The following is a 21,188-nucleotide window of genomic DNA, read 5'->3' as shown; positions in this document are numbered from 1 at the left end:
CACATCACCTGTTTGTGACCCGAGGCTCTAGTCTGAGCTCTGGTTGACGCCCCAGATCTAATCCGATCCCCTGGGTCACGCCGGTTGTGGCGTGCACCCAGCCATCCAGCTGCGCGGTCGTCCTTGCGGCAGTCACTCAGGGTCGTGCATTGACTGCGACAGCCCTGTCCACCAGAGAGACCCTGGAGCTGGGCAGCGGTCCCCACCTCCTCTCTGACGCAGGAGCAGAGGTTCCCCTGGAGCTCTGTGCACCCGGTCACAGTGACGCCCCGGGCCAGGCAGCCAGAACGCTGGCAGCCGCTTTGCTGAGCTCCAGGGGGGCGGTGGCGATGGCTCTGCGGTGTGCAGGCGCTGCTCCCCGCTGCGGGTCAGGCCCAGCCCCGGGGTCCCCCCCTGGCTACAGGCAGGACGAGGGGGCTGGAGGGGAGAGTTGTGTCCGGGAGGTTGCAGTGATATGGGGGCGGGGTCTTGCTCCCAGCCCAGACACCTGGGGAGGTACCGTGCTGGGCTGGAGCAGCTCAGTGCTGCTAGTTCAGGGGGGCAGCGCGGGTCTCTTGAGTGTCCCGGGGCACCAACAAAATCCCCACTAGTTGCCCCTTCTCCGCTGCATCAGGGCCCAGCTCCCTGCCTGCCTTCTGGCCTTGCATTATCCCGCCCTGCTCTGAACCAAGGGCTGCAAGATCTCGCTGCTGTGACTCCATCCTTCCTCCCTTAGACCCTGCCGAATGTCCAGGGCGGGGCTGTGCGGTGTGGCTGGGGGGCGCTGGGGCTGGGTCTGTGCGGTGTGGCTGGGGGGCGCTGGGGCTGGGTCTGTGCGGTGTGGCCGGGGGGCGCTGGGTCTGGGTCTGTGCAGTGTGGCCGGGGGGCGCTGGGACCGGGGCTGGGTCTGGGGCTGTGCGGTGTGGCCGGGGGGCGCCGTCCCTGGGGCTGTCGCTGGGGCTGGGGCAGGGTTAGGGGCTGGGGCTGGGGCAGGGGCAGGGGCTGGGGCTGGGGCTGGGGCCGTCCCTGCTCCACCGTTTCTCGTCTTCTGACCCTTTTCTCTCCTTCTCTCCGAAGCTTTTCAACCTGTCCGAGCGCAGACACGACATCAGCAAGCTGCACGGCAGGGTAAGGGCGCCCGGCGTGGGGGTGCTCTGGGCGCCATTGGGGGCTGGGGGAGGGGAGGTCTCTGCCCCAGGAGGAGAGCGGGAGTCGGGCGGGGGGGTTGGGGGGGGAAGGATCCTGGGTGTTTCGCTCTCGCCTGCGGCGGGGCACCGAGCCCTGCGGGGGCTGGGTGTGCCGCCTGGCACGCTGTTGTGCCCCCCGGGGGCACAGGTCACGAGGCAGGAGTGTTCCCACCCAGAAGCAATGAGTTTGGCAGGTCCCTGCCCAGCGCCCAATGGCCACGTCACCAGAGCCCCGTCCCGGACAGCCCCGGAGGGGAGGCCAAGGGACATGGAAATGGAGCAGCCCTCTGAGCCCCACAGGGGGTCCCCCAAGGCAGGGGAGGCCCTGGCGGGGGTGGGGGGGTGAGGCCTGCCCCTCTTTGGTGCCCAGAGAGCTCCCTTCCCCCTCCCCCAGCCCCAGAACCGAGGGGGGGGCCTGGCTAAATGAAAATCTCTGCAGTGACGAACCCCAGGTCACTGGTGCCCCCGCGGGCGTGACGGGGGCTACAGAAGTGCCAGGGAATCCCGACGCCGGTCAGACCCGCTGACGAGGAACGGCCTCTCCTGGCAGCACCGTGCGAGCCGGGCTCCTCTCGGCCTGCAGCCTCGCGGGCGCAGTTCTCCGGGGTCTCTCGGCTCTGGGGAGGCATCTTGTGACTCCCCAGCCGAGCCCGGCCCTGATCCCAGCGAGTCTTTGGAAGCTGGTGGAGCGACTCTGGCTGGGATCAGAGTGAGGCCTGGACTCCAGCACCCCAGGGTGCGTCGGGGGCTGCTAGTGGGGAAAGGGGACTCGCCGGAGGACCCGCCAGCTGCGAGAGCGTCCGTGTCGGGACGGGGCTGCTGCCAGCCCCTTGGATCCCCCACTGGCTGAGTGTTCCTGAGCCCCGTGGATGTGTTTTCTTTGTCCGCGAATCCCATGCTGCTCCTGCTGTCTCTGGCAGCCGCACGGGCTGTGCAAGGACTGGGAGCCAGGCACGCGCCGGGATCTTCCCGCCTGCCCCCCAGCGCCGGTCCTGCAGACACAGCTGGCACGCCGCACGCCCCATCGGTGTGCCAGGCGCTGGCGGGAGCAGTCGATAGCAGGTCGATAGCGCCAGGGCAGTGGGAACGGATGGGCCTAGGGGTCGTCTCCGGGCAGCAGGGAAACCAGCCCAGCCAGGAGTCGCCTGGGTCTCTGCAGCTGGGCAGCACCAAGGAGGAGGGGAAAGTCGGGTGGGCCGGGGCTCGGGGGTGGGCTGCGGCCCCTTTCACCTCCTGCCTCAGTGGGCCAGATCCGGAGGCGGCTGTCGGCAGCGGATTGCCGGATGGCTGCCTCAGATTGGCTGCCTCTGTGGTCAGTCTGAGCGGGCAGCCAAGGCCTGGGCCGTGCTCCCTTACCAACGGGCCTACCCGCTGGGCCAAACGGGAGGCAGGGCCCCCCAGCCCTGCCCTCGGGGGAGACCCTGCCCCCCGCCTTGCGGGAGCTGGCAGGGTGGGGCCCCGGGTTTGTGGGTGGCTCCAGCCCCTGCCCCTGGCGCTGCCAATCAGTCAGGGGGCACACGGCCCCTCCCAGGGTGCCACACGGCCCCTCCCAGGGTGCCATGCCTGTGCAAAGCAGGGATGCAGGCCAGGCTGGCACTGGGCGCAATTAACCCCTTCCCACCCAGGTACCACACAACCCACCCCTCCTCCCCCCAGGTCTGGCTTCATGCCCTCCCTCCGTCGCCGTCCCACGTGTGCCCCTCCCCTCAGGCTGGGGGGCGGGTGAGGCCAGCCAGTGCAGCCGGGCGGGGCTTTGCCATGGGGCTTGATGGCATCACACCAGTTTAGCCCAGGGCCCTGGGCAGCTGGCACGGCGCCCTCCCCTTCCTGCTGGGTGCCAGCTGTGGGCAAGGCCCCCCCGTGGAGATACCTCAAGGCAAAGACCTGCTCTGCCCCTGGAAGGGAGTCTCCTGCATCTCCCAACCAGCGGCCGCCTGAGTGGGTCTGCACACGCTGGGTCCCGCCCGGACAGGTTACCCGGCGGGCAGCAGCACCCGTGAGGCCAGGCTGGCATGAGGAGCCCTGGGCATCTACGGCAACCGGTAACCAAAAGCCCCAGAGGGGGAGCCTTCATCTCCTCCAGCCTCCTCCTCCCCCCGTCTCTGCCCATCCCAGGTGCTGGATTTCGGGTGGCCCGACCTGCACACGCCTGCCCTGGAGAAGATCTGCAGCATCTGCAAGGCCATGGACACGTGGCTGACCGCCGAGCCCCACAACGTGGTCGTGCTCCACAACAAGGTGAGCGAGAGCGCCCCCCGGGGGGCAGGGCCTGTTCGCCAATGGCCTGGGCTGGGCGGCCCCGCTCCCGGCGGGGGGAGAGACGCAGGGGGATGCTGTCTCGGGGGGCAGGGCACAGGGACACATGGGAGAGCAGCTGGGAGGGGGAGCAGGGCCCGGGGGAGATGGGGAGCGCCTGGAACACTTCCCGGGAGGGCTGAACTGGGGAGAGATGGGGCGCAGGGGCAGGTCCGTGGCCCGTTAACATCACAGACTCAAAGGAAAGAGTGCCACGGCCAGCCCCGTGCCCCCCTGGGAAGCCCCACCCGGCCTTCAGCGCCAGCAGAGACTGAGTCGGGATCCCACGTGTCATCCCCGTCGGCATTCCCAGCTCCAGCTGAACAGAGCCCGGTCCTCCCGGCGGGATCAGATTTGTGCTCAGCGTATGTCTGAGTCACTGCCCAGGGCAACGAGCTTGAAACTCCTGGGTTCCCTGGGTCCTTGGGGTCAGACCCTGCCACGGTCACCTCCTGTGTCAGATCCTACCCCACCCCCTTGTGTGTGTGCTGGTTGCCTTTGACCCACCCCAGAGGTGGCTGCAGTTCAGTGGTGCTGTACGTCTAGAGCTGGCAAGGTGCTTTGGGAGGAAAAAGGAACAGATGAGATGTTACAGAAAGAGAAATTTAACCCACAACTTTTCACCCGCCGCTGAAATGCAGCCACCTCTGGGGTGGGACGTGGCAGCTGTTTAACAGCACCCAGAGACAATGGATAGGCCCAGCAAGTGAAGAAGGATCGTGTGCGGGCCTGGCTTTTCCTGGGCCCTGGAGCAGATTTCCCAGGTCCCTCAAATCAGGAGGACGAACAGGTCCTTTTGCCAGCAGTCAAAGGCGAATCCATCCCTAGCGGGTGATGTAAACGCACAGCCGTGGGCTCGTTTCACCTTCCAGCCACCCCAAGGGAGTTCACCCAGACCAGCCCCTTCTAGCCCAGGATCTGTGCTCTCCATCTCTGGAGCCTCGAAAGGGTCACGTTTGTCCTTGTGTCCAGCCCCCGCCCCCCCGGCAAAGACCCTCGCTCTGACCTGCCTTGCAGCCGGGACAGATGTAGCGACCCCGAAGCATCGGCTTGGCCGGCAGGAACAGCATCTCCTCTAGTGCTCAAGGCCCGATCCCGTGGGCCTGACCCTGCAGTCTCGCTTGTCCGGGCCAGCTGAGGGCCTCGATAAAGCCACCGCAGTCACAGGCAGAACCTACGCGACTCGTGCTGGAGAGGGCTCCCGAGAACCTCCCCTCTAAGAGCAAACGTGCACCACAGGCTGCAGCCTCTGGAGGGCGACGTGGTCACCGGCGGCCGAGAGTGGCCCCTGGCACGGTTTAGCCACTCGTGAGGTTAACTTGACCACACACGTTAGTGGGTCCCAGAGACAGCCCGTGCCTCCTGGTAGTGGGGGGCGGGGGGACGGCACAACCCCGGAGCAGTTTGAGTCGCCCCCCCGCCCGGCAGCGCCCCCCTCCCGGAAAGCAGCCACCCCTCCCGGCTGTTCCTCCTGCCTCAGGCGCAGCCCATGTGACCGAGCAATCCGGGGTGGGGACGTGCAACCCTACGTGCCCGGCCCCCCACTCGTCACCTCTGGTCTAGAAGATACGGGAGTGGGGGAACACGCAGGCAGTCAGGCATGACAACACGCTCCGTGTGCGTGATACAGAATCAGGAACGCAAATCCAGGCACAACAATCCCACCCCTGTACAAAGCTTCTGCAGGGTGTTATTCATCAGGCTGGCCAAATCCGAGATCCCAGCACCGATGCCTCCGATTCCTCTAGCGCCTCCCTTCCCTGGCGCATCGCTCTGGGCGCTCCAGGCTGGAAATATTGTGAACGTTTTGCTGGCTGCTGAAATGCAGCCACCTCTGGGGTGGATCGTGGCGGCTGGTTACTGTGCCAGCAGTGCAGCACTCCGGGCCCACTCTAAAGTCTGTTGAAATCAAGGGGAGTCTTTGCATTCAGTGAGCGTCAAACCAGGCCCTGCGCGAAGGACCTGCCGCTGGCTGGCAGACTCTGGGATGTCTCTGGATGCCCCCTGGGATGCCCAACCCCCCTCTTTGTTCTGGTCTCTCGCAGGGAAACCGAGGCCGGATGGGAGTCGTGGTGGCCGCCTACATGCACTACAGCAACATTTCAGCCAGGTGAGAGGAGCCTGGCGTGCGGGGGGGGGGCACCCCAGGCGTCTCCTCCGGACCCTCTCCCCAAAGCCTTAGTGCCCCCGTGGGGATAACCAGCCCGGGCCCCGCCTTTCGGAGCCTGGTTCAGGAGGGCGCCGCTTCTCCTCAGCGTCCTCCCCCTTCCCAGCAGCGGTGATGGGGCCTTTGGCCCGGCCCAGCCCCCCCTTCTGGGCTGGGGTCTGGGCACTGGTGCCCCCCCCTCTTCCTCCTGGGGGGGGGACCTTTGGCAGCTTCTCGGCTCCTGGCATCTCCCTGGCCCGGCCCGGGGGGATCGTCCGCCCGAACCAGCCGCCTGCGAGGGCAGCGGACGGGGCAGCCGAGGAGGGAGAAGAGGAGACCACCTCCTGGGGGGCAGGATAGGTAGGGGGCTGCAAATGGGATACAGGACCCTTGGCCTCCAGACTAGCAAACCCAACCCAGCCCGGTGAGAGGAGAGGAGGGTCCCACTCCCCCAGCCATCCCAGCGCCCTGCTTGGCAGCAGGGAAAGGTGCCAGGGGCTGACGGCAGAATGCGGGGGGTCGGGGGATGCTGCAGGACTGCAGCCTGCAGGGTTCCTGGGGCTGGGCATCGTGGGCTGGGCCTAGAGGGGGCTGCAGTGGCCATTCCAGGTCTGTCGATCCAACCGGCTCCGGTTTGTGTCTGTAAATCCGGGGGCAGTTGGAGCTGCCTCCCCGAGCCGGGGTCTCCGGTGCGTCCCTGTGGAGACAGCAGCCGGGACCCGGGCAGCGCGTGTGGGGGGTGAGCTCTGGAGCCAGGGCAGGCGAAGGGTGGGGCTGGCTGGGACGGGGAGAGGCACTCTGGGCAAACACCCCCCTTCCCTCCATGACGCTGCCAGGGCACCTCAGCCCTGACCCACCGCACCCCCTGCTCGTCCAGGCCAGGGGTACCCCTCAGTCCTGACCTGCCCTGCAGTCTCCCCCAGCTCTGCTGGGGCCCCTCACTCCTGACCCGCAGCCCCTGCTATCCCCACCCTGGGCTCCCCCACAGCTCTGCCGGTGCCCCTCACTCCCGACCCGCAGCCCCCTGCTATCCCCGCCCTGGGCTCCCCCACAGCTCTGCCGGTGCCCCTCACTCCCGACCCGCAGCCCCCTGCTATCCCCACCCTGGGCTCCCCCTCCCACCAGCTCTGTCGGTGCCTCTCACTCCCGACCTGCAGCCCCCTGCTATCCCCACCCTGGGCACCCCCCCCAGCTCTGCCGGTGCCCCTCACTCCCGACCCACAGCCCTTGCTAGCCCAGCCCTGCCCCCCAGCTCTGCTGGTGCCCCTCACTCCCAACCCACAGCCCCTGCTATCCCCACCCTGGGGTCCGTCCCCCCCCACCAGCTCTGCCGGTGCCCCTCACTCCCGACCCACAGCCCCTGCTAGCCCAGCCCTGGGCTCCCCCCCAGCTCTGCCAGTGCCTCTCACTCCCGACCCACAGCCCCTGCTAGCCCAGCCCTGGGCTCCCCCAGCTCTGCCAGTGCCCCTCACTCCCGACCCACAGCCCCCTGCTGTCCCAGCCCTGGGCTCCCCCCACACAGCTCTGCTGATGCTAACTCAATCCCTACCTGCAGCCCCTGCTATTCAAGTCCCATCCTTGGTGCCAGCACAGCTCTGCCCAGGCCCCCCAGCTGGGACCCAGAGCAGCTCCGTGTGGCCCTGCCAATGCACGTCACCGCTGACCCCCAAACAAGCCCTGAGGGACCTCTACTGGCTCAGATCAAACCCGAAGGGCCTCGAAATGGCCCCAGTGGGCCCTCCGGCACCTGCTGTTTATAAACGTGTCGGGGCCGTGCCCTCGGCCTCGCTGCCGCCCGGAGCCCGCCCCGCCCCTCTGACCGCGTGCCCCTTCCCCCCGCAGCGCGGACCAGGCCCTCGACAGGTTTGCCATGAAGAGGTTCTACGAGGACAAGGTGCTGCCGGTCGGGCAGCCCTCACAGAAGAGGTGAGTCCTGCGGCTCCTCCCTCCCCCGCGGCCAGTAGGGTGACCAGACGTCCCCATTTTATAGGGACAGTCCTGGTTTGGGGTCTTTTTCTTATATAGGCTCCTATTACCCCCCACTCCCAGTCCTGATTTTTCACACTTGCTGTCTGGGCACCCTAGCGGCCAGAGCTGGGAGCACTAGCCGGGCCCCTGGGCGGTTTGCTTGGGCCTTTGGCGATGGAAATAAAGGTGGCGACTGAGCCGGTGTCTGATCGGGCATGTGGTGCCCGGACATGGTGTGTGGGGGCCATGGATTCGGGTGGGAGACGGTGCCCCCGGTGGCAGGACTCGGTGTGCCTGGTGTGGGGTGCATCGAGTTGGGAGGGGGAGAGGCCCTCTCTGGCCCCCCGCTGCAGGTTAGAGGGCTGGGAAGCAGGGGCAGGCTGCCTGGCCTAGATCCAGAAACTGGGCCCCTTCTGGCTCTGAATCTGCTCCGGACCCCGACCACAGGCAGGGGCTTGGCCTCAGGGGCTGGATCCCCCCTGCCTGGCGGGCTGGGTTTGAGGTTCTGGGTCAGCTCTGTCCTTGCTTTAAAGGGAATATCCAGACCCCAAACGAGAGCGAGGAGCTGAGGCAGGGGGCGTGGGGGGCTGGGAGGAGGGGCTGGCCCTTGGTTTGTACCCTGGCTCCTGCACTCAGCCAGGATCTCAGGGTGGGGTTTTGCGTTCCCGCAGCCGCGGTGCCCAGGGGAAACTCTCCTGACACGGGCTTGGGGACGACCAGCCTGGCCTGCCACGCGCCCTCCGCGTGCCCCTTGCTCTGCCCGAAGCCTGGGCAGATGAGTGGTGCGGAGCCGAGTTCGGGATTCGCTCAGCTGAGTCTCCAACCCAGAGGAACCTGGGTGAATGAACGCCCCACCCACGGCACAGACACACAGACAGCGGGTGGCTGCAGCGCAGTGCGCGAGCTGCCAGGCCAGGACCCCTCCGGGCTGTTGGGAACTGAAGGTGCCTCCCAGGGAAGGGGATTTGCCTTGCGCTGCAAATCGAGCCCACGGCTCTTAGTGACCTGCACCAGGCCGGCTTGACGGGCTGCAAACCGGCCTCCACTGAGCCGAGTAAACGCAGGAAAATGCTTCCTTTCCCCAAGCAGGATTTGTGCTGCCGGGCGTTGTCCAGCTCTGGGTATGGGGCACGTTCGCGTATCAAGTTGTCTGCAGGGCATTATCCATATAAAGGGACACAGGGGCTGAGGCAGCAGTTCGAGTGACCCCCCCCTTTGCACGGGCCCCGTTTGCACTGGCTCGGGATCGGGCCCCGTCTACCAAGCGGGAGTTGAGCTCTGTCAGCGGCTGCGGCTGGCCTGGGGTTTCCTGGGCCGCGCCCTGTCAGGTCGGCCCCTGGCATTGTTCCTGCCAACATCCGGCCGGTGCGATCGGGGACGCGGTAAGGGCCCTGCGACTTCCACTTCCCGGGCGTGCCACGAGTGCTTCAATAGAGGAGCCGGCTGCCCATCAGATTACACGGGCCGGTTAAAGCCACGGGGCCAGTGCTGCCACCCGCCCCAGTACCCAGTGGCTTCTGCCTTGAACCAAGCAGGGCCAGGCGCTGCCCGGTCGTCTGGGACGGGGCCTGGAGCCGGGTGCTGCAGAGGATGGTGCAAGGCAGCCCCCAGTGGACAATTATGGAACAACCCCTGAGGGAACTGCCCTCCGAACTACCCTGGGCCATGCTGGCTCAGAAGCCCAGGCCAAGTGGCACTGCCCCCTCCTGTCCTGAAAGGGACCCGGCCCTGGGTGCGAGTTCCTGCCAGGGCTGGAATTCAGCCCTGCCTCCGAGGGCTGGTCGATGGCAGGAGGTGAGAGCAGGCGGGGGCGGGGCCTGCTCCCACGCAGGGAGCCAGGAGGCTGGGCCTGGGGCAACTGGCTGGTATCGAAGTGACACCCGCCCTCCGGGAAGGATGCCCCTGCTTGGCCCAGCTGGTGCAGGTCAGAGGAATGGGGCAGTGCTGCACCCAGGCCTCCCTGTTGGGGGGAAGGAGCCTGCAGGACTCCCCGATATCAAACGTGCATTCCCCTCTGCGCCACTAGGTGGCACCAGAGGCCTCCCGCTGCCCAGGCCGCTGGCCCAGTTCATTCCTTCAAGGCGCTGGAGCTGCTGAATTGCAGCCAGAGGGAGGTTTTCCCTGGTGCCGCAGGGAGATCCGTAGAACCAGAGGGAGATTTCGAGCCCGTCTCCTCTGCCTCCAGCTTTGCGCCCCTGGGCTTTCCCTCGCTCTCATGCCCTCGCACCCTGGCCTAGAAACCAGAGCAGCCCCTGGGCAGGTGTGAACATGGATCAGAATCCAGATTGGTCTGGCTGGTGGGAGAAATCCAACCCCAGCTCAACACCTTGGGATCCGCACAGGGCAGGCGCCAGTGCCTGGGCGCCCAGAACACCCAGCTGCTCACTGGGGCTGAGGGTTTGGGTGGAGGGCCCACGTCCTGCGAGGGATAAGGTGAAAGCAACTGGAGTTTGGTGCCTACATATCTTTGAGGATCTGGGCTGAGATGGTCCGCGGAGGAAGCTTACGTTGCAGTTTGAAAGCTTGTGGGTTTCACGGTTTTCTCGCTCTCTCGATTTCCGCCTGTCCATCCTGGCACTCTTAGCCGAGCAGTTCTTCCCCAGTTTGGGTTACTGTGCCATGTCATGAGTGGCCCCGCCCCCGGAACCACTGTGAGAACGGGACCTCGTTAGGTTTATCACATCGCTTGGGACTCTGAGCCATATCTAGTGTGAGCTGGGTGTGAGGGAAGGAGTTCTGCTCAGCGAGCTTCCCTGGGCACAAGAACGTACCCCAGCAAGCCTGCACCGTGTCCCCGGCTAGCTGGTCTGTGCGTACGCAGGTCAGCAACAGCAGGTGACGCTGACGCGGCAAGTCAAGATTGGATCCTACTGGAGGCTTGGAGGAGATGACCCGTTCAGTGGACTAAGGCCCAGCTTTGAACTGCTAACAGCCTAGAAGGAGTTCTCCTTTGGCCACTCAGACATTTCAGGCCAGGCTGTTCCACTTTGGAGAATTCAGTAGGGACACCTGGTCCCAACAGCCTTATGTTTTGTCAGTGTTGGGTAGGTCGCGAGGGCCAGCTGGACTGGGGGTGACCAGAACTGCACACAGCATTCAAGGTGCGGGTGTATCATGGATTTGGACAGTGGCATTACGATATCTTCTATCTTATTATCAGAGGGGTAGCTGTGTTAGTCTGTATCCACAAAAACAACGAGGAGTCCGTGTGGCACCTTAAAGACTAACAGATTTATTTGGGCAGAAGCTTTCGTGGGTAAAAAACGCCACTTCTTCAGATGTATGGAGCGAAATCACAGCGCATATTCGTAAACGAACTGGAAGAAGGGGGAAACAGTGAAGTGGCAAAGTTTGCAGACGATACAAAACTACTTAAGATAGTGAAGGCCAAAGCTGACTGTGAAGCGTTACAAAGGGATCTCACCAAACTGTGGGAGTGGGCAAGAAAATGGCAGATGAAAGTCAGTGATGAGAAATGTAAAGTAACGAACACTGGAAAACGTAATCCCAGTGATACATACAAAATGATGGGGTCTAAATTGGTTGTAACTGCTCAAGAAAGATCTTGGCGCCATTGTGGATGATTCTCTGAAAACATCCACCCAATCTGCCGCGACAGTCCAAAAACTGAAGAGAATGTCAGGAACCATTAGGAATGGGATTGAGAATAAGACAGATGCAGGCAAGTTCCAGGTCGGGGCCGATACCACGGATCAGAGTCTGAGTCAGGTTACAGGGTCGGGGTTAAGAGGTGACGTCCAAATCAAGGTGAGGTCAAAGCCAGGCGTTCAAGAACCGAGCAGGAATGGCGGTGGCAGCTACAGGAGAGGTGCGCTGTTGTCTGGACGCTTCCAGGAATGCTCCTTGGGTTTATTTATATAGGGCAGGGAGCCAATCAGCAGCCACGAGGCTGCTGCCTGTCAGAGCCCTTGAGGTGGGACTTCCTGTGGTGTGTGTCCTCAGCGGGTTGTGGGTAGTGTAACATGAGCTGGTTATGGAGACGTCTGCTGCTTGGCAGCTTTGAAGGCCCAGGTTTGAGACCCCTTGGGCCTTCTAGCCAGTCCTGAAACCCTCCTTCCTATTTCTGCTCAGCCGGCGCCTTCGAGTCTCAGCCTGGATCCCATGGCGTCAGCTGCCAGGGTGTCTCCTTTGGAGCAAAGGATTCTGGGGCACATTTGGAACGCAGGCAGCTGAGCCGAAGGGTTAGGTTACGGACGGGTAGGGCTACTGAGCGGGGTGCCCGGGTGGAAGGAAAGGAGCAGAGGGACTAGGGGGCAGGTGCAGTGAGGAGACCAAAGCAGCGTGAACGGGCCACGCGCAGACACCGCTAACCTCCTGACCCCACGCTGCTTTCTGCCCCAGGTATGTCCATTACTTCAGCGGCCTGCTGTCCGGCACCATCAAAATGAACAACAAGCCCTTGTTCCTGCACCACGTCATCATGCACGGGATCCCCAACTTCGAGTCCAAAGGTGGTAAGTGTCCCCCGGCTCCGGCACGGGGGGGCTGTTTGCGGCCCCCCGACGCGACTCGACTTTCCAGGAGCACAGAAGCTGCATGAGGGGTAGGGGACCTGGGGGTGGGTAAACCCCCCAGCATTTCCGAAAGGTTGGGTACATGCAAGTGGGACCAGCTGCTGTGTGGGAGCCAGGGGCTGCCGTGGGCAGCTTCCTGCTGGCCGGGTTTGCAGCCTCTGTGCCTTTAACAATGGGGGCTGGAGGGGCTGCTCTGGTGGGGTGTCCGTTCCCTCCAAGGACCATGTGCCCGTCTCGTTAGTGCCCTGTCCCCGGCATTAGTGGCTGCTCTCGACGCCCCGTCAGCAGGACGTGCCTGGGCCTCGGCCGTGTCTCTCCCCTCGCTAGGTAGGGTGGCGGCTTTTCCAAAGGCTAAAGCGGGACACATGCAGGAGCCCCAAAGCCCCACCCCCTGCTCCTCCTTCCCCCCAAGGCCAGAAGCTGGAGCCGGGCCATGGTACGAGCTGCCCAGGGAGCCCTGGACTCTCCGCCTGCCCTGGTGGGGGTCTGGGGGGCCTGAGAGCAGCCCCGCCCCGTGCCCTGGCCCCCTGGGGTGCGCCACCCAGAGCAGGTGGCGGGAAGGGCGATCACCTAGTCACTACCCACCGTGCAGCTCTGCTGGGGATGGCAGTGGTGGGAGCCCTAGTGTAGACAGAGCGTCTGCGCCAACAGCTCGTAGATCTGCTGCGTGGCCGTTTCTGGCAGCTTCCAGAATGGAGCCACAGTCGGGCTTATTGTGGGAACTCAGCGGTGGCCCTAACTCTGGGGGCTTGCTGGCCCCCCGCCACACCGCCGCCAAGCAGGGCGGTTACCATCCTCCGGGTCACCAGCCCGGAAGCTGCCTGGGCTCCCCTCTGTTGTCATCAGCAGGGGCTGGAGCACCCCTGGCTGGTGCACTGAGTTCTCTTCACTGCTAGTTGCCAGGGACCCTGGACCCCAAGGGCTGGCCGCTGGGCCGGGGCCGCCTGCCGTGTCTCATGTAGGTCTGCCAGGAGGAAGGGCGGACAATGTAGAGGGGCCTCTCTGCTCCCACCTCCACGTGTCCAGGCCTGGGGAGGGCGCTGCGAGAAGCAGGCAGGCTACAGAAAGGTCCCCAGCCCCCTGACCCCCTCTTTGTTTTCCTTCCCACTGACTAATCCCCTTGGCTAACGAATGCTCCTTCTCTCCATTTCTGATCGGCGTCTTGTAGGTTGCCGGCCCTTCCTGAAGATCTACCAGGCCATGCAGCCAGTGTACACGTCCGGGATCTAGTAAATATCACCCCTCTCTTGGGTTCCTCTCTCCCCCTCCAGGCCCTTACGTCCAGTGCCCGTGACTGTCTCCTGTCCCAGAGATGGTCCCGGGTGACCCAATGGGCCTTCTGCACCTCAGACTGCGACGAGCTCGGGTGCTGGTGTGAAACACGGCAGGGTCCTGTCAGGGAAGGGGAGAGTTCGTTGTAGAAACAAGCTTATGACTCCTGTTGGCCACACAGACTCTGGTTCCCTCTGGCACGTTGTTCCCAGCCTGTTCCGAGCACTAGGCAGGGTGACCAGATGGCAAGTGTGAAAAATCGGACGGGGCTGGGGGTGGGGGGGGTAATAGGAGCCTGTATAAGAAACAGACCCCAAAATTGGGACTGTCCCTGTAAAATCGGGACATCTGGTCACCCTAGGCTGAGCTCTCGGGCGTTGCAGGAGGCGACTGTCCCTTCCCATCCGTCTGTCCTCACTCGAAGTTGCTGTGGAGTTTGCACTGCTCCGGGTCGGGCCAGGCATGGGCAGCCGGTGAAGCTTCCCCTTGGCAGGGGGCTGAGACCTCGGTCGGAGCTATGGGGCAGGGGCAGATGGGCTGAGAGCTCTGAGGCCGGAGCCCCTACCCCATTCCGCCCCTGCCCCGTGGCCCTGCCCCTGTTCTGCCTTCACTCCACCCCTTCCCCCCTGAGACCTCGCCCCAGCCCGTACCCCATACCCCTCCCCCCGTGGCCCCGAGACCGGAAAAGCTCTGTGTCACCACAGCAGCCCCGGGGCCATGGTGGAGGGAGATTTTTCCGGGGGTCCCAAATCCGCCATTGTCCTTCCCACCCCACAGCGGCGTGAGGTGAGGGGAGGCTTAGCCTCCCCCTGCCTCCACTATGCGCCACCCATGAGGCTGGGCCAGGAGAAATCTTCCCTGGGAAGCTCCAGACCTGCTCCGGACACATGCCCCCGACACGCGGCTGACCTGCTCCGAAGGATCCCGGCGGCGCTGGCGGATCAGCGCATCTGACCTAAAAACTGCCCTCCCCTTCCGGTGTGCTTGGAGACGTCGTTCAGTTCTCCACGGGCCCTCTCCCCACGAAGCAGCGGGGACGCCACTGGCTGGGCTCTGCCGGAGGATCGTTTTGTAGTGGCTTTTCGTCGCCCACCCTCCCCGATGTGATCAGGCAGTGCAGCAGGACATTTGAGCAGCTCGGCAGCCGTCTGTCTGGGAGGGCGGGGAGCCCTTCCTTCCTTAGCAGGCCTGGCGCTTACCCTGGTGCCCAGAGAGCAGGGGCATGTGCTTTCTCCTCCGGCCGGGAGAGCTGCACTTGTTTGTCCTTTGCCATAGCACCTCGTGGGAAGTTTCCTGGCTGGCTCCAGGGCCCGGGTGACGGGCAGCCCCTGCCCCAGGGAGTGCGAGCGAGGCCCAGTCGAATGGGAGATGGGGAAGTTCCCGCTGTGCGGCCAGGCAGCACAAGGCCCTGGGGGCTCCGTGGGGGACTTCGGTGGCGCACGCTGGTGGATCCTCCCGTAAGGTGGGGAGGGGAAGCCCAGAGCTGTGGTCGCAAGGGCAGCTGCAGTGCTGGGACACGGGCAGTGGCTGGGAAGCAGGGATGTAACATCATTCGTGCTTGTTGGGGATCTCAAAGCACTTTGTGCGTCTCCCAACCCCTTGGGCTGAGGAATGGGGCTGGGAGTGTCGCGAACGGGCTCCCTCCTGGCATCTCCCTCCCCGCCTCCCAGGAAAGCAGATCTGGGCAGGAGTGGGGTGGGGGGTGGGGAGCGCAAGCATAGACCGGCACCCACCTGCTGCCTCCAGCCACTCAACGCCACATCGAGGCTGGGGCAAAGGTGGGGTCAGCTCCCAGCCCGGCTCCCCCAGCCCCACCTTCCGACCCTCTCCCCATTGAGCTGCCTCGCCCGGCGCCCGCCTGGCCCCAGCGCTGATGTGTGCAGCGGGGAGTGGACAGTCTGGCTTCCATGTGCTAATTTGAAGCTAGGCGGTGGGGTGGGGTGGGGTGGGGGGGGTGTGCCCTGGTGGACACCCTGGGTATGTCTACACTGCGCTCCAAGCCTGGGCTCTCACTCAGGTTTGAACCCAAGCCCCTCTTCCGTCCACACCCGTGTCAGGCTGGCTCGGGTCAGCAGGCACTGAGGACCTGGGTCTTAGGACCCTGCTAGGGGGGTGGGTCAGAGTGTGAGTCCGGCTGCGACTTGGGTCCAGTTGCTGCCATTTTGCAGTGTGGCCCCAGCTCCAGCTGCAGACCCGTCCGAAGGCCGGCGGAGTTAGCACGGCAGTGAAACCTGGGGCCAGCAGTTGTAAATCCAGCTTTACAAGGCAGTGTGGACACTCCAGTGCAGGCGTTGGAACCACCGAGTCCACAATTCCGGGTCCCCCCGACGCCAGTTTGCAAAGCAGTGTAGACACAGCCTCTGCGAACACCGTCACAGACAAACGCTTGTCTCTTTTCGTCCCTTGTCCCCTAGGCCTGCCTGGCTGCACCCTCCCTCTCCCTAATATGTGACCTACCCATACAGGACACGCGTGTTTCTAACCTGGCCTCATGCCACCTCTCCAGTGAAATTTACCACCGGCCCAGTCGTACCTTTCAGCTTTTACTAGCCTGTCTATGGGAAGCTGCTGATAAACCCCAAGTTTCTCTCACCCATGAAAGCTGAGCCCCCCAGGCCAATGAGTGCCGAAACCACTTGGATTAACTCCCATGGGCCATCACATCCACTGGGCGGGCTGGTGGGGGGCGAGGGAGGAGATTGCTGAACGAAGGAGGTGGAAGTGACTGGCCCAGAGCCCCATAGATAGTTAGGGGCAGAGCTGTGGGGTGCTATGTACCCTGGGCCGTATCCTGCTCAAACCATTAGACTAAGGAGTTGTTTCTCGTAGGACCTATACAAAAACAACCGCTGTCCCTGGCATGATACTTGTGAGCTCCCCCTGCCGGCTGGGCGGACACAGTCAGCAATTCTGGCGCGCCGATGGGGCACGGGAACAACCCCAGCTGGGCTGATTTTGAGGCCCATTCCCAGCTCAGGGATGCAGGAATTCCCCTGGGAATATGGGGGCTGAGTGACTACCCCAGAGAAATTCCTGCTGGTCCGAGCCGGCTGTGCCAGGAGCTGCTGCTCTCAGCCACCGTTGTGAGGAGCTGGGTGAACCAGGCCCCGCCTCTCTGCCCCCCCCATTCAAGCCCCGAGTCCTCACCCCAGGCCCCCAACCAGCATTGGGGTTTCTGTGGCTTTTTCCCCACCGTCCCCGTTGGTTTGGGGAATTTCTCTGCCCCTCCTGGGTCCGTCTCTGGGTGAAGAGCCCAGCAGCTGGGCTGCACCTGACGGGGGCGGGGGGGTGGGGTGTAGCAGGGAGCACACTGGGTGGTGCCGCAGGGGCCTGGGGTCTGTTCCTGTCTCATTTCCCCGCCTGCCTATTTCGCCCGTGAGCTCTTCGGGGCAGGGACTGGCCCTGGCTGTGTATCTCTGCAGCCCCCCATCCTGGGTGGCGCCTCCAGGCGCCGCTGAAATGGATACAAAGACAGTGATCATTTTCCTGGCCTGGGGGGCAGCTGGAAACAGCAGAAAGTACGTGATGGAGCCTTTTCTCATGGCGTTTCCAGCCAGGCCTCGGGCGAGCTGGGGAAAGCACCTGCCTCGCTAGGGTTTCTCTCCAAGCCCACTGGAGATTGCCTGCCCCGTGGCTGATGGAGCCCTTGTCCCTCTCTCTGCAGCAACGTGCAAGGAGACAGCCAGACCAGCATCTGCATCACCATCGAGCCCGGACTGCTCCTGAAGGGAGATATCCTGGTAAGAGGCCGACGTGGCCGTTCGAGCTTTAATAGCAGCCTGCCCTGCACCTCCCGTCCAATGGGGGAGGTGGGCCCACTGGGGATAGCCTGGGAGAGGCAGGAGGGGGCTGCCGGGGGAGAGGAAACAGCCCATGGGGGAAGGTGGAGGATAGTCCGCATGGGTAGGGAGACCCCAGCTCAATCCCTGTGCGAGGCTGAGCCCTAGGGGGAGCGGCCAGAGCCCACCCCGCTGTTCTGCAGGTGATGGGGAAGGGGTCCCAGCTTTGCATCTTGGTGCAACGGGGTGAACTGGTGCCTTGCAATGGCCACATGCTCACATGGCATCAAAGCCATCTCCACGCTGCCTGGCCCTGGAAGTCACTGCAGGAGCCATCCGGTCTGCCCTGTTGCAGACCAGCCAGTTACCCGAATATCAGGGTGCGCGACCACTGGGAAGAGAGGCGAGAAACACTCCTGGTAGGGCAGCTGGATAAGGAGGGGCGGCGAGACTGAGACCCGGCAGTGCCCAGGGCTCGCTGGAGCGTTTCCTGGTCAGGTTGTGGAGAGGCTGACACCTCTTCCCTTCTCCCGGGCAGCTGAAATGCTACCACAAGAAGTTCCGCAGCCCGACCCGAGACGTCATTTTCCGGGTGCAGTTCCACACGTGCGCCATCCATGATCTCGGCATTGTCTTTGGGAAGGAGGACCTGGACGAAGCCTTTAAAGGTGATTGTGTCCTTCTTGCCGGGCGGGGAGCGGGATGTGGGACCCAGCCTGGACGGGGGAACCTTGTGCCGCTCACGGTTTGGGGGAGTTCATCAATGAGTTACTTTGCCAGCTTGGTTTTCACAGTTCTGCTCCATTGCGGTTCTGATGCAGCTCCCATTACCAGGGTGTCTGGGAACATAGATATATCAGCCCCAGACTGCGGGACTTCGGTAATTTTCAGAGGACTTGGAATATCAGGATCCCAATTTGCTCCCCAAACTATCTCTGCTTCTCTCTAGCATATCTAGCTGCTACCCGGGTTCAGTCCACCTGGGGTGACCCCTTTCTCCACATTAAAAGTGCAATGGGATCAGTAACGACCTCTTTGGTTTTGCCTCTTATCTAAGCTGATTGCACAGCCCTTCCCAACACCATGGTAGCTCATTGATCCAGTGCCAGCCCAGTGGAAAAGGCATCACCAGCGCCGCATCCTTCAAATCTGGGTTGTCTTTGGCCTCTCTAGTTTCACCCCGCTTCACTTGTGAGAGCTGATTAGCTCATGCATGGTCTGCCTCCTTACCTAGGCTCTTACGTGGCGTCTGAGCACCGCAGGTTGGGAATATCCCACCGATCGGCGTATCCTGGAGCAATGTGCATGGAGGTTCACACTTGCTCCTGTCTAGGGCAGTTGTAAGGAATCTCTGCCAAGCTCATTGGGAAGTTGCTCTCGCCATCTCGTCCAGCTACCAGTGGGTACTAGCCTGAGATGGGAGCATTGTGCTTGATGCAAACCTGCGCACTAGGCCTCTTTCATACCTGCATCCTACCCTCCACATCCGTGTGGCCACACTGAGCTGAACATTCATAGAATATCAGGGTTGGAAGGGACCTCAGGAGGTATCTAGTCCAACCCCCTGCTCAAAGCAGGACCAATCCCTAACTAAAGCCCCAAATGGCCCCCTCAAGGATTGAACTCACAGCCCTGGGTTTAGCAGGCCAGCGTTCAAACCATTGAGCTATCCCTCCCCCATTGTCAATAAACACACAATACCTGGAGAGTAGATGGTGATTTTCTTGCCGCCAGCAGCACTGTATATCCTAAGTGGTCCCCGTTGATAATTCATTGGGTCAGTCGGTCTGTTCATCCGTCCATAGGTTGCTGTTGTGTGAAGGTCCCTTCAACTCTGCCCCTGGTCACTCCTCTGTATCATCTCCTCTCAGTCCTGCTCGGGGTTCCTGCCACCCGTCCAGCTACAGCTGGTTGGTCTACAGCCAAGAAAAATCAAAATTTCCCGACAACAAAACTTGCAGTTTTCTACAGCCACCCATCCATTCTGAGCCCCCCGCCCACCACGTTCAGCCCCTTTTAGTCCCATTGGAGGCCTCGTGCGTAAATCTGGCTGGAAATCTTTTATCCAAACACATTTTTTGATTAAAAATAGCTTTTTAGTGAAAGGGAAATTTTAGGGAAAAAAATTCCATTTTTGATGAAAATGCAAAAAAAAAAATTCAACGAGAAATTGCAACAAAATCGATTTCCCCCCCTCCTTTGTTGAAATTTTACGGAAGAAAAAGAAAGATTTCCTGACCGGCTCTCGGCCTGAAATGCTGCTGCTTCCCTCCGTCCTCATCTCCAGGTCCCTGCCCTACCTCAGGGTGAAGGTCTCTTCTGCGTTGCTTTTGTCCAGCCAGCCCTACCGTCTTCTCTCCTCCTCTGCAGCTCACTGACCTGCTGGTGTTGCTCTGTCTCTGCCCACATCACTGCAGGGGAAAGACCTCGGATTTCCCCCTCCCTATCCGCTGCTTTCATCCCCAGTGCAGGCTGAAGATCTCCCCCTCGGGCTGGGTGGGTCTGCCCGCAATCTGCACGTGTGGCCAGGGATGTGACCCTGCTCGCCAAGTCGTCTTCCCCAAGCTGCACCCTGGGTTTGAACTCGCTGGGGGTGATTGCCCCTCGGCATCTCTCGTGGGTCATGCCCGGGCCACTCGAGCCAGTGTTCACCTGCCAGCTGGTCCAGTAACACGTGCTGTTACTCTGTCTTCTGCACTCCGTCCGGTACAAAGGTGTCCCCTAGTTTCAGCAGCCCACCCTTGGACACAGCTCTTGATTCAGCGAGTAATTTACAACCATGCCCCAGAGATGCGGGGATGTGAAATGGGACACTACGGAAATACCCGAGGTGATGCACTGCATGCGGGGGCTATGCCAGCAACCGTTGACCTAAGCCCTGGAACAATATTAGTCACTCCCGCACAGACATCATGACATTTTTACAGCCTGCAAGAGTAAGAGAAAGTACTTTTGATGGAGTGACATGCTGAGGATGTATTTCTTACTGTAATTACCCTTTGGCCCTGGACCAGGCTTCCCAGCTCAGGCTCCCCTCTGTAGAGCCCCCACCTTCACCTGTTTTAAGTCTCAAGAGTTGATTGAATTGCAGAGCGAAGGGAGGAAGCCACATACTGCAGCTGGTGGCCAAGAATCACTCGTTGTTTCCATCGGAGGCGTGTCTCGGGCCTCCCCCAGCGGGAAGGACTCCCCGTTACAGCAGCGACTGACAGTTGGGTGGAGAAGTTGCTCAGATGTTCTGGTGTTGAGCACGGTGTGAAAGGCAGATGGGGCACCGCCGTGTTGAGTGGCAGTGGACACCTTTCTTGGGGGTTTGTTGGTGGCTTATGGGGAGGCTGAGCTGAATGGCCATGGAGGTAGAACGCACACTGGCGATTGTGGTTCAGCGGCAGTTGAATGCACACTGGTAGGGGACCGTGCTCCTGACGGGACTTTGTCATCCCTGGTTTATAGGCTCAAGCCCCTGGGTGGCAGGGGCTGGATCACTTGATGATAACCTGTTCTGTTCATTCCCTCTGGGGCACCTGCCATTGGCCACTGTCAGAGGACAGGATACTGGGATTGATGGACCTTTGGTCTGACCCAGTCTGGCCGTTCTCATGTTCTCACGTTTTTATGTTTGCTGAACTGGGGGCTCCGTCTCCATAGTTGGGAGTCTGACATTTTACCCAGGCTAAGCTCTCAGGGTGGAAACAGCAAAGGGTTGCCTATGGCTCTGCCCATTGGTGAACGACGTCTGGACTCCCCCTGCTTTAGTGCGGTGCAGGAGATTGGACACACGCTGAGTTTCCTGTGTTCTGTTCCCATCCTAGACGACCGGTTTCCGGAGTACGGGAAGGTGGAGTTTGTGTTCTCGTACGGCCCTGAGAAGATCCAAGGTACGGCTGCCGGCCCCTCTGCATGGGGCATTGCAGCCCAAAGCTACTAATCCCTGAGCCCCTTGCTCCCCCTACCCACTCCCTCCTGTGCCTGCCACCTCCGCTCCCGTCCGCTTCATCCCCTGCCCTTCCCCTTCCACCATCCCCCT

General features: G+C 62.4%; 1 protein-coding gene across 10 annotated transcripts in view; it reads left to right on the top strand.

Annotated features, from left to right (window-relative positions):
* The window catches only part of TNS1 (tensin 1), a 252,557-nt gene that overhangs the window by 134,000 nt on the left and 97,369 nt on the right, over positions 1-21,188 (top strand). For all 10 annotated transcript variants that reach the window (XM_039493617.1, XM_039493616.1, XM_039493614.1 and 7 more), the window contains 9 exons: positions 1,057-1,107; positions 3,282-3,404; positions 5,507-5,571; positions 7,450-7,533; positions 11,938-12,050; positions 13,279-13,339; positions 17,047-17,122; positions 17,700-17,829; positions 20,974-21,039. In XM_039493617.1, coding sequence (XP_039349551.1) covers positions 1,057-1,107; positions 3,282-3,404; positions 5,507-5,571; positions 7,450-7,533; positions 11,938-12,050; positions 13,279-13,339; positions 17,047-17,122; positions 17,700-17,829; positions 20,974-21,039 — 769 coding nt within the window. The remainder of the gene's footprint in view (positions 1-1,056; positions 1,108-3,281; positions 3,405-5,506; positions 5,572-7,449; positions 7,534-11,937; positions 12,051-13,278; positions 13,340-17,046; positions 17,123-17,699; positions 17,830-20,973; positions 21,040-21,188) is intronic.

This window comes from Mauremys reevesii, linkage group 11 (genome assembly GCF_016161935.1).
Source record: "Mauremys reevesii isolate NIE-2019 linkage group 11, ASM1616193v1, whole genome shotgun sequence".
Classification (NCBI taxonomy): Eukaryota; Metazoa; Chordata; order Testudines; family Geoemydidae; genus Mauremys; species Mauremys reevesii.
Note: the sequence above shows the minus strand (reverse complement) of the source record. Positions and strands in the feature narration are given on the sequence as shown.